Raw genomic sequence first — 12568 nt, 5'->3', positions numbered from 1 at the left:
TTTTATTTTCAGCCATTTGCCATTATGGAGGACAAAAGGTTTCAAACTTGTCCAGGCCTTAAAGCTGATGTGTGCTCTCACATATAGTAATAAATGCATAAAAAATAAGGCTTTTCTGAAAACAATGAAAAGTCTCACAGGCCAGAATACATGCTTCAAGCCATTTATAATTCTTACCCTGTTTGATCTGTTGCTCACCACAAACAAGCACAAGAAAAATTTGTTACCCTAAACTTTAGTTGCATAAGTTTTACAGCTTTCCCCACTGATAAAAACGCTTCATACTACACAAAATAATTAAGCAAAAACAACTGAATGAAAAAACAACTAAACGTATATCAAAAAAATGGAGTCTGAGCAATGAGCTACCAGAACTTTACACATTTATTTCTTACACTTAAAAACCAAAGAGTCATGCTGACAGATTTGTCACAGCAGCTTTTTCTTTACCATCTAGAAACAGTTCAGAATCAGAATCAGCATACTTTATTAATCCCTAAGGAAATTATGTAAATATGTAACTTCTTTACAGTGACGTTGAGTTTCACTAGTCCAGCCCCTTAAGATCAACATTTGCTGTAGATCCTGGTGGTGTGGATCAGTGAACCAGTGTCTCCTTCACTCCTGGCATACAGCTTGATATCATCCGTGTAGAGGAGGTGGCTAATAATTGCTTAAGTCCTTGGCCAGCCTGTTTGATGATCTGGCTGACGGGGGTTCAGGCCTATGCAGAACAGTAGTGTGGGGCAGAACATCTCCTTGGTAAATCCTGCACTTGAAGCTGACCTCTAGTGTTCGCCAAATCCCCATCAAATTCCTTATGGTCCTGTCTTGTACAGTCAGAGGAATCCCAGGATCCATGAGTGAGGCACTGAGTCATAGGCTTTCTTATGGTCAATCAAGGGAGTGCACAGGTTGGTCAGTCTTGTCTTACAGTCTCTGGTAACTGCTCAACCAGTAGCAGGTTTTCACCACTCTCACCACCCCAACATAGCACACTGGAACCTTCAACAGTTTTAGTAAATCCTTTTGTAACCAATGCCATCAGTATATTTTGTAACAAGCTTGCGAAGCTCTTGACAGAGCACACTGGTTTTACACAACATGAGATGTTCCTTGTGTGACACCTTTTTATAGGCCATCAGTTGGGACTTGAGAATTAGCTGATATTAATCTGCACCTGGCGGCAGGAATGCTTTCTAATTACAGAGGGAGTCTGACAAGAGCCAAATTGTGATAGCTAGACCACTGGATCAGCACATTTCCAAAACTGCAGCTCTTATGGAGTGTTCTCAGTCTGCAGTAGTCAAAAGTGGTTGAAAAGGACTAGCGATGAACCAGTGACAGGGTCATGAGCGGCCAAGGCTCACCAGTTCATCTGAGGAGCAATGGCTGGCCCGTGTGGCTGGTCCAACAGACAAGGTACTGTAGGCTTAAACTGCCCCCAAAATATTGGTTCTGAAAGGTTACTGAAAAACAGTGCATTGCATTTTGTTGGGTATGGAACTACATAACAGCAGAACAATATGGGTGCTCATGACCCATCCATCACCAAAAACACCAAAAATGGGCACTTGAGCATCAGAACTTAAATGCCTTAATGCAACTGCTGTTGTGATTTGGTGCCATTTAATTGAAATGGAACTGAATTGACCGTGGTGCCATGGAAGAAGGTAGCCTGGTCTGGGAATCATGCTTTCTGGGAATGGCCAGGTTCTGCTGGGGAACCTTGAGTCCTGTCATTCATGTGGATGTTACTTTGACATGTACAGCCAACCAAAGCCTTGTTGTAGACCATGTACATCCTTTCACTGAAATTGTAATCCCCGATGGCTGTGGCCTATTTGAGCAGGATAACCCTCGCTGCCACAAAGCAAAAATGTTTCAAGAATGGTGTGAGGAGCTATCTGTTTCTAACGCCTTGGTGCAAGGTGTGTGTGTGTGTGTAAACTGTAATCGTTTTAGCAGTTTATCTATTAAGAAGTAGGGATGGGTATCGTTTAGGTTTTATCTGATACAAGTACCAAACCGGTACTTTTGAAACTGTGCCGGTGCTTAAACGGTGCTCAAACCGGTGCTTAAAGAATGGAGAACACAAAATTGGTCCAAAAACCTCTCATGTTTAGCTGTTTTCCACTTTTTCTTTGGTCATTTTAGCCTTTTTGGCCAGGGTGAAGGGAGTACCTGTCATCAAACAAGAAGACAGCTGCATGTAACTACGACGGTGTTTGCTAGTTCATCTTACATGCATTAATGTAATAACGTGGTTAGCCTACTCAACGTAAATTACACACGAACAACATTAAGCTACTCACGCAGAGAAGAGGAACGGCAGAGATGTGCACGGTGTGAGGTCTCGCAGCAAGCTATCAAATACGGCGCTTTTCTCGGCTTTTAAAAAAACGCTATGCGTCGCCAGGTGTTTCATCAGATTCGAGGTGTTACCTCCTTTGCACAGTATCAGCTTAAAGCACTTGTTGCAGGCTGCTGAGTTTTAATCTTTTGCTGTGAAGTACAGCCAGACTTTTGACCGCTTCGCCTTGGGCATTTTTAATCTGTAGCTCTGCTCTAAAAGAATGTACGTACCTGGGCCCGCCTACTACGCTCGCAAAGGTAAAATGATTGGCTGGAATCCAAAGTGCATGACATCTCAGGAAAAAAAAAAAAAAGCACCGAAATAAAGCACCGAAATGTGCGCTGCTTTTCGGTCTGGTTACTACCATTTATGTCAGAACCGATACCGGTACCCATCCCTATTAAGAAGTCTATTATCCTGGAATTTTGTCAGGGGTATCAGCCTGGAAATTTTTCAACTTGTTCAACTGATTTTGAATGACCCGTTCCATTACTGCCCACTGCTCATTCAGCAAAAGTCTGTTTTTCACACAGATGTCACACTGAAAACAAAACTTTGTAAAACATTTACAGAACAATAAAATATAGTTAAGCTAGATAATTCTATCTGCCTTGTAATTTCACCCCAGCCCAAACAAGTAACCACTGCACACAGCATGTCCCTCCTATAACTTTCAACTCTGACCTTTACCTGTGTTCCTTCTCATTCTAAGTTGCACTTTTCTTAAACTGCATATGACATTTCCACCTCATCAGGATACAGTACATATTAATGGTTCAAATGTAAATAAGATCCTTTTTTTTTAGTTCTGATGCCATTCTAAAATGTCTTTGGTTTATTCTTCACTATCAGTTTATCAAAGTTGTGCAATGAAAGATGGGCCAATAACAAGGAATATTCATACAATCTAAAAATATTAAACACCTGAAATAAACGTGATATATTCACACACCAATTGATTACCTAGTACAAGAACAATTTGAGTGGAGCCAGAAAATTAAAATGTCTAATTCTTGTAATTGTTTTGTTTTTAATTTCTTCACTGTTTTATGTAGCGCCTGCATTTCTTAACATGGTGTAAATATACTGTACAAGGCAGGAACACAAGCCATCATACGAGCGAATGTATTATCTAAATAACAGAATGACATTAAATGTTGTTAAATGTATGTATAAATTAAGTGTTTTTTCCCCAACTTACCATCGTCAATGCTTTAAAATTCACTAGTAGCACTTGTAGTGACATTAAATATTTATTACAGTCTTACTACTCAAGTGAGCCCATAGTCAGTACCTGACAAAGCTTCATGACATAATGTGCCTGCTCAACCAGTTTTTGTATCATAGCCCAGTCACACTGCAAAATCACAATACTGTGATAAACATTCAGCAAAATGTTACTTTGCTGAAGTGTATATAACCCACAGTGGTAAACACTGTGGGTTATTTTCTTAGCTGGACTCTGCCTTACTCCTTAAAAAGAATATAAACACACAACTCTGGCAGCCACATAGAAGTGACCTCCCCACCCACACACACGCACACTATCACCCACCCACCCAGAGCTAAAGGGCCTGGCACTGCAAGGTTCTTCCACTAACTGAGTCTCTCCCCCAGTTAAACAGTGTATATCAGTCCCCATTCACATATACATAGTACCAGTACTGTCAAGTTGATGCATGTTCTACCCTACACTGACCCACCCCCTGCCTTCTATATTCTCCCATAACGCTGCTGTGGGCTATGCCAAGCCCATCTCCTCCAGTACACTTCTCGGTGATTCGTCCTCCTGAAAAGATAAACAAATGGAAGACGCAACTTAAATTACAGACAACAAATTGTTCCATTCACATTGCATGGAGCTGTCACCTCTCACAGGCATGATGACCGTATGCCATTTATATTAGTATTACTGTATTATATGCAAAAAAAATGCAACAGTTAGGGCTAGCTGACTCAGAGTGCAGGCAGAGAGGAAACTTACACAAAACTGTTTTTTCACCGACCAGGGAGGAACAAAAACGACACAAATTTACATATGCAGAGTGTACAAACTGCACAACTCCAAACTGAAGTTAGTCTGGTGATCATTAACACAACAAAATGTGTCCCACAGTCAGTCCATGACTTGTGACTGACTTTTCAGTGATAACTCACAGGTCACTAACTTTAACGCATCGTCTTCTTGAGTCATGTCAACTCTGAAGCCCAGCTTACCTCCTGCAGTAGGTCAGCTTGTTCAATGGCTTTGAGGACACTCTTTTTAGATGTGTCCTGAATCTCTCCTCCCATCAGGAACTCGTCTAAAATGAAGTAGGCCTTCTCAAAATTAAAGATGATGTCCAGCTCACATACCTACACATACACAAAACGCCACTCTTTACCATGCCAGGGAAAGTCTCAGAATGGTCTTTCAACTTTTCCCTTTTGAGAATTCAAACAAAATTATGTTTGAATTCATTGTGAGTACATTTTAACAAGTAGACATTTATCTTTCTGACAATAATAATTTTAGAAAACGTATACAAAATGATTCAAAGAGTGACTGCATGTATTATAGGAGTACATTTTTACTTAAACCAACTAAGGATAAGTTGCTGTACTAAGAATTATTGTTACCCCTGGACAAAATGTCAAACGAAATGTCAAACGATCACTGCGGCATCAATGAGTTAAACTGTCTAAATGCTTTCATCTTTAATAAAATGATCAGTGTTGCAACTTTACCAGGTGTAACAATTAAGTTTAACATCCAAGCATCCATGAAAACAGCATTTATTAAATTCAGCAGTTAGAAGTTAGCAGGAAGTTAGCTTGCTAGTTTCCATGTAAATATACCATGCTCTGAGAGATTTCAGAAAGAAAAAAAATCAAACTTACAGCACTGCTGTCACTTAAATGAGGACAGAAAAACTAAACCGAACTGACCTTTGTAGGGTTACTGAAGTTGGGCTAGCTGGAATATAATGGTTTGCTACATGCTGGCTAGCTACAGAGCTATAGTTAGCATGATATAAAAACATTAGCACAGTGAAGCTGGAGGATGAAATATAAGTTTTTCCTGTTCCTGTTTCCATGTTAAGTTCCTGATCTTCAGCTTCATGTTCCCATTCCAATCTTTATTTGCCTCAGAGTGATTCTTTTCTGACTCATTCAAATTTTTGGTGTCTGAGCAGCTGGGTTGTAGTTACATGGTAAGGTTTTAAAACTGAGCTTTAAAAAGTGTTGCAGATGAATAGTAGTAATGAAAACCCAGACAGGTCGACAGTGATCATGGACTATTTTTAGGGGCTTGTTCTGATTAAACAGAACAAGATGCAAAGCATTAAAACATGCCAAAAACACAACAGCCTTAAAAAACGCAGAGTAGTTTGGACCCGGAAGCAGGATTCATATGCCATCAACTAGTCTCTTCCTTCAAAGTAATTCACATGCAAATCAGAAAAATCACATTAAGATGCACATATGACTTACACTGCCAAAATATTTATCCAGCAACTCTACGAAACGGTGTATAACTTCGAGTGTGATCAGCTCATTGTCTTGCTCTTCAATGGCACAACAGAAATAAAGGCTGGCATACCTGCAAGACAATATACACAGAAGTAGAAACAACTTTAAAATCCTACATTGCCTTGTTCTCAAGTTATCGCATTCACTAGATTTGCAGAAAACGTAACCTCTGACCTTTATGTTAAGGCCACTGAGATTGAAACTCAAACATATTAAGTGGATTCACCTATGGTATCAATTTGAAAACCCAATGTCGCCTCGTTCTCAAGTTAACAAAAACCACCAAGGCCGCAGACTGCCTGCTGTGAGATCCAGTTAAGACTTTCTGCCTCAAAATTCATCACAGATTTTAAAAAAGAAAGAAAGACGAAGAACAACAACAACAACAACAACAACAACAGAAATGTACATACAGTCGAAGTATGACAGTTTACCATACCTGTGTAGGGCTGCCAGACAGAGCAAGCGTGCAGAGTTCTTTCAGTCCAATAACCTGTGTTTGGGTGCTGACCTATGAAGTAGCATCTGTGTTTTAATCAGTCACTTATCCCCCTGATCTTGTTGACTTGCCTGATTTTGTAATTTGTCCAAGGTAAGTGGGCTAAATGATTAAATCCTTAATTCTGCTTTCTGTTTTAAATGCATTGTTTGCCTAGTTGTGTTGTAACCTCCAAGTTGTGCTTGCGTTTTGGTTATTAACACATCAATATCTCATTATTATATCAATATCCCAAAGGTGTTCTATTGAATTAATATCTGGTGACAGTGGGGGCGATGTGAGTATAGTGAACTCATTGTCATGTTCAACAAACCAGGTGACTGGGGGAAGCTGTCGTCACAGGATGGGCACAATGTGAGCATAAGGGTTGGACGGGTCAGGAAAAATACTCAGGTAATGATCCCATTTAACACCTGCCTGAACATTTCATACAGTGTAGGATAGCCCCATGCTTACAGTGTAGGATAGCCCCATGCTTGCATACTATTTATGTCGAACTCTGACCCTCTCATCCAAACGTCGGATAAGAAACTGAAGCTCAACAGACCACACAATTGTCTTCCAATATTCTATTTCCCTATTTTGGTGAGCACATACAAAGGAATGGCACCCAGTGTGGTCTGCTGCTGCCATCTTGTCTTTTGCATACTTTGGCTGTAATGCAGGGTTATGTTGGTACTATGGTAAATGGACTGGTTCTTATATAGCTCTTTTCTACTCCACCTGAGCATTCAAAGTGTTTTATACAACTTGTCTTGTTCACCCATTTACACAAGCTCTTATTTTTCTCTGTACATGCTTTCTACCACATTCACACACATTCAAACTCAGATGGATGCATTGAAGAGCAACTTGGGGTTAGTATCTTTCCCAGGGATATTTGGCACATATGTATTTGGAACAGCCATGGATTGAACCACCAACCTTCTGATTAGCGCACAATGTGCTATACCTGCTGAGCTACAACAACCCTTATCAGATAGAAGAAGTCTTCTTCTCTGAAATGAACAAGTTATTTTTGCCCAGAGACCCACTGCTCCCTGCATATTTTCTCCTTTTCAGAACTTTCCCTTTAATTTCTAAAGAGGGTTGTTAGAAAATAGATCACCAATTTGTGAAACACTCAGAATAACGTGCGTCAGAGCAACATCCATGCCACATTCAGTCACCTGAATTACATTTCTTCCCCATTCTGAGGTGCTGACCATGTCTACATAAATGCATGGACTGGGTTGCTGCAATGTCAGTGGCTGATTAGACATTCAACAAGTAGTTAAAAAGTTGTACCTAACAAAGGTATACCTAACCTATCTATAGACTTGGAGTACTGTGTTAAGCCACCCATCCTTTCTTTATATTTTGCTTCCACTGAGCCAGACTCTTAATTTTTTGTAATTTTTATTCAAAACTTTTACCTGGACATTGTTAGGGCTGTTTTTGTTTTTGTTGTGCATCTGCACCTTATTGTTGTCAATGCCTACGGATGGGACAGTGTGAAACGTAATTTCAATTCCTTTGTATGGCAAGTACATTTGAAGAAATTGACAAATAAAAGTATTCTATTCTATTCTAATTGTAGTTCACTGCCCAGACTGTCCTGTATTTACGAATCACTTTTGTTTTTTTGATTGATGAAATCTCCATAGTAGATAGTGAAAAACAGGAACTTTCCTGTCAATTAAATGTTTATGCTGGTGTAGCATGAATGGCTGTAGATGAAGTCTTTATCAACAGAAAAGACTGTTAGAAATTATTATTAAAAAAAAATAAAAATACAGTTAAAAGTCCAAAAATGTATGCCCTCCGTCACATGTTCCAAAGACTCCAGTGGGCTGAATTGGTGTCTTTGCTGGATTGATTCTGCTCCCCTGGTCTTATGTTTAGCACCACTGATTTAGTCCAGTGTTAGACTATACTTGTAGAGGGGATGCGTTCTTTAGTGATGGTCAAGGGTGGTTCTGTGCCACATAAGATGGTTAGTCTAATTTCCTTCCCTTCGCCTCAGCTGAACTTGTCCGGTCTGTAAAATCTCAAGTATGCCTTCCAAAGCTCTGATGCAGAAAAGCAAATGTTCTAAGGCTTGTTGTGTCAACATTGGACTCAGCCATTAACTCTGCTAGGTGTGGCAAAGCCAGCTGATGTGGCTGGCCATAGTGGGAAGTAGGAGAGGCCACTGTGTCACTATATTAGTTACTATAGTGTGAAATGTGTAGGCTTCTTCAAATTTCAAATGACTCATAAAAATCTAATAATGTAACATTCAACAGAAAGACCTGATGCATCTTCTAAACCAAGTTGTTTTCCTTGGGTACAGCTGGTTTAAGTCCTTAAGATGTGTTTCTCTGACCAGGGAAGTCAAGGGAAGCAGGCCAGTAGTAACTTGCCCTGATGCTAAGAGCTCCTGGCAGTTAAGGCAATGCAAATCCAGCCCATGGCCCTGGTGATCAGGGCCACCCATATTCCTCCACTGATCACCGGATGTATGAGGCCATGGTTAGGTTCTCTGTAGTTAGAGCTCAAAGGCAGTAGTTCACCTAATTTGCCAAAGCAGACTTATAGTTCATCTACGTGTTCCACCAGTGGGGGCTGGGCTGGCAGTGAAAGACCATGTACCACTGTGGTGGACGTGGGCCTATCGTCCCCATCTATATGAAAGCAGCTTCTCTTTCCAACAGACATTAATTTTAATGAAATACTCAAATACAGACAAATATGTAGTTTTCCTTCCTGCTGTTTCTTTCTTGGAGACGAAGCACTGCCACATCTCATCCTTTTTACATGTTTAATACTGTGTTACTAACATTTCTTTTAAAAATTTCTAAACAATAAAGGCTACTGCCTAAATGTATAAAAGCACTAGTGCATTTCTTTAGTTTCTTGATAATTAGTGATAAATCAACAGCAGTTCATAGCACGAGTTAGCTACAAAAGAAAATGAAACTGTAAATATCTACTCTAGAAACAACTGTCAGTAACGTTAAAATGAGAAAAGATGAAAATAGTGTAAAGAAAGCACCACAAGAAGCACGTGATGATGTGATGAGTACAAAATGCAGGACTGCCCATGGCACTTTTACCTTTTATAGACAATCTTGAGGTCGCGCCATTCTAGAAAACTGCACATCTTTGGTTTGCGAGCCAACACTATCTGCATCAGCTCCCTGACCATCTTCTTCTTGTCACGCTCAGCTGTGGCTGTGTACCACTTCTGCAGTCGCAGCTTGCCCTGCCGGCTGAACAGCAGCATGAAGCGCATCTACATGCAAAAACAGAACAGCCCCCAAAAAGACAGTACAGCATATATGAGAACATGTATTCAATGTATAGGTACATGTCAATACATAAATGTAAATTTGAATTACTGGCCCAGTAAAGGAACCTTTCCTGTTAACTGCATTCTTGTGCCCAATTATGAGTCACTTCATCACAGTTTTTTATCATTTGCTCCTTTTGTAAACATTATTATCAAGTCTGACATCATTAACAATTTCTGTGTTCAAATGCTCTTTCAACTCCCAAAAGCAAAGAAATACAGGGACGTCATTAAGAGTTAAATATGGTCAAAACTATTTCAGCTCCAATAAAATAATCAGTGCGGCTGCTCAAGTGTTGCACCATTATGATAAAGAGGATAAATAGGAGGGCCCCATATTAATAGAGGCAGATGCCATCATATGGTAGGAATCAATGGTATGGTATCAACGTTTTGCAATGTGGTCTGGATTACTTGCTTAGAAAAGGTTCAGGTTCAAAGTTTAATATACAGTGAAATCTGAAGTCAGCCCAAGAGAATCACATCCTTGGTGACAAATAAACCTCAGTGTGCACTGTGAGTCTTTGGAAATTAAACCATGTCAACAGTGCACATTTTTAGAGCACGCGGCGGCTCCTGTCTGCTCAAATAACAAAGAACTGCACCATGTTTGAAATCCAGCAGAATAGATGCTTGGGCTGAGATGTGCTGCACTCAAAAATCAACTCTGACATTTTGTGAGACTTTAACTTGTGGTAAACATTTCAGGTAGAAATATACTGCAAAAAAAGAGAATAGCATGCCAAATTGTTTTCTCAAATCACAATAAAAAAAAAATTTAAAAAAAGGTCTAATCTCCACTTGGTGTCTATATTAGATCATCATCCCATATCTACTTGGTCCAAGGGAGTGTCACAATGAAACACATAGGGAGTTAAGCCAGCATTATAAAATAGCCATTTTAAAATGATTTTATGTTACAGTGATCCAGTCAAACCTACCAAAAAAACATAAATAAAACAACCTCATGGCTTTCTGTAATAGGTTATTTAAATTCCAGTCTACTTATCCCACGCCCTCCAAATCCCTCAGTTGTTAATGCAATATCTCTCTGATACGTCCCAAGTACACTACTGAAAACTGGCAGTTCAAAAGTAGAAGGTGAACAAAGTGGAGCATTTAGCAGTTGAAGAGTCAGTTACCTTTTTCAGGTGCTGGAAGACCAAATTAGGACTAAAACCAAAATTAATAATGGATTTGGTCACTAAAGACTTGCACTAGGATGACAATCTTTAAATATTCTTTGTGAAGTCAGCTGGGATAGGCTTCAGCACCCCCCGCGACCCTGAAAAGGATAAGCAGAAGCAAATGGATGGATGGATGGAATGGATATGAAAGTCTATAATAACATAATGGCCATGACAAATTTACATTGCGATTGTATGTGGCGAGTGTTTCATCATCCTATGCTGTTTCCCCACTGGTAAAGGAAAGGGAGGAACTGACATCAAATGGCTATAATATTTTGGTTTGATATTACATACACACATAGACGTCTTATACTGCATTTAAAGCAAACCCATATACATAACACTTCAATCACATAATGAAACCACTGGTATAAACTTAAGCTGTAATGTGTATTACAGCTATTTTAAAACTTTGCAGATTTGGCAATACTAATCCCCCGTATCACTTACTAATTATGTTTACTTACATGTGCCTGTTACCAGTCTACAGTCTATTTGGCAGGGACGAGTGTGGGAGCTATGGCAGGTAATATTAACATCACCAGTGTCAGTCACATCATTCGGCCACGCAGAGTTTCAAAAACAACTGCGCTGAGGTTAAGCAGAAAGTTAGCCACATAATGAAACCTATTTCATTACTTTATGTTGTAACCCTAGGCTGGCAGAAAGTAGGAAGCACGGCATCACCTCCGTTGCTGACGATAACTAAAACCTACAGATAAACTAATTACCTGCAACAAGGGCAGGCACACTAGTTTGTCCCGTATCTGTCATGCTAAAGTCTGACTAACATCACACGGATCACAAGCTGCACGAAAGCTATATACAGCGTAAGAAGCATGAAGCATGTTTCTTATGCTGGCCTGTTAGCTTGCAAGGCTATGCTGACAGAAGCCAGGTGTAGTTACCGCAGGTGGTGACTTCCTGGAGTCATACACCTTGATAGCATTAGCGTAGCATACCCTCCACGTACACTTTTCCAGGCAGGTGAGACGTAATAACTTACCATTCTGTGGGGTTTTTAACGTTTGTGTCACGTGACAAACGGACTGTACTCCCTCGTTGCCCACTCAGACGTACACCCGAACTAATGCCGAAAGTTCATTCCCGTGTGAGGTGCTCAACTACTGCGCTTGTAATAAGCGCAAACCCTTCCCCGACCGTTGCTTCTGCCAAAGCACTTCCACATCCGAGGAGCATGCGCACTCGGGCACGTCTAACGTGACGTTTATGATTTCGTCTCACTTCCGGAGGGTTCGAATGATCTTAAAGTGTATGAAGTGTAGTGTTACATCCTCACCGTGTGTAACTGCGGACACTGAGTCCCTGGTAAAGAAAAAAAAAGAGAGTCTCCGTAGCGGTAGGATTTTCCATCATCATCATTCATTAAACACCGAAAAACCAGGTTTCTCTTCAGCATTGTAGCCATGCTTACAAAAAGTCAGAGCTCTGCTGAGTCAAGCATTCCTTTAACTTCATTGATTAAAAAATAAATAAATGAAATTTTATCTATTGAAGAACAAATACTCAAAGCCATAGACACATCATTATTTTAAGCTACTTTAAATGTCATTTATATTTATTTAGACTCTTTCACTTCAGCTAATCTAAATCTGAAATAACTTTAGTAATCGCTTCCTCCAGGTCATCAACGTGTCCATTAGACCTCATTACCCATTCTTACCAACTGCTCAAAC

At 40.0% G+C, this 12568-nt stretch overlaps 1 protein-coding gene across 2 annotated transcripts; it reads right to left on the bottom strand.

Moving 5' to 3' along the window:
- Nucleotides 1-366: 366 nt before the first annotated feature.
- Nucleotides 367-12067, bottom strand: LOC143416595 (AP-1 complex subunit sigma-1A). Of its 2 annotated transcripts, XM_076882013.1 has the most exons (6): nt 11878-12066; nt 10824-10966; nt 9446-9624; nt 5831-5939; nt 4574-4711; nt 367-4145 (listed from the first exon to the last, which is right to left on the bottom strand). In XM_076882013.1, the coding sequence occupies exons 3-6, from the start codon at nt 9622-9624 to the stop codon at nt 4098-4100; spliced, it is 474 nt and encodes a 157-aa protein (XP_076738128.1). In that variant the 5' UTR covers nt 10824-10966; nt 11878-12066; the 3' UTR covers nt 367-4097. The 2 variants fall into 2 exon arrangements, with proteins under 2 accessions (XP_076738128.1, XP_076738127.1); XM_076882012.1 differs by lacking the exon at nt 10824-10966 and having other exon boundaries at nt 11878-12067.
- Nucleotides 12068-12568: the final 501 nt, after the last annotated feature.

This window comes from Maylandia zebra, linkage group LG3 (genome assembly GCF_041146795.1).
Source record: "Maylandia zebra isolate NMK-2024a linkage group LG3, Mzebra_GT3a, whole genome shotgun sequence".
Lineage (NCBI taxonomy): Eukaryota > Metazoa > Chordata > Actinopteri > Cichliformes > Cichlidae > Maylandia > Maylandia zebra.
Note: the sequence above shows the minus strand (reverse complement) of the source record. Positions and strands in the feature narration are given on the sequence as shown.

Excerpts from the sequence above, each read along its gene's own strand:
- LOC143416595 (XM_076882012.1), bottom strand. Across the intron at positions 4,712-5,830 it reads TGGATAAATATTTTGGCAGT|GTATGTGAGCTGGACATCAT; the intron begins GTAAGTCATATG and ends GTGTATGTGTAG. Across the intron at positions 4,146-4,573 it reads AAGCTGACCTACTGCAGGAG|GAGGACGAATCACCGAGAAG; the intron begins GTAAGCTGGGCT and ends TTATCTTTTCAG.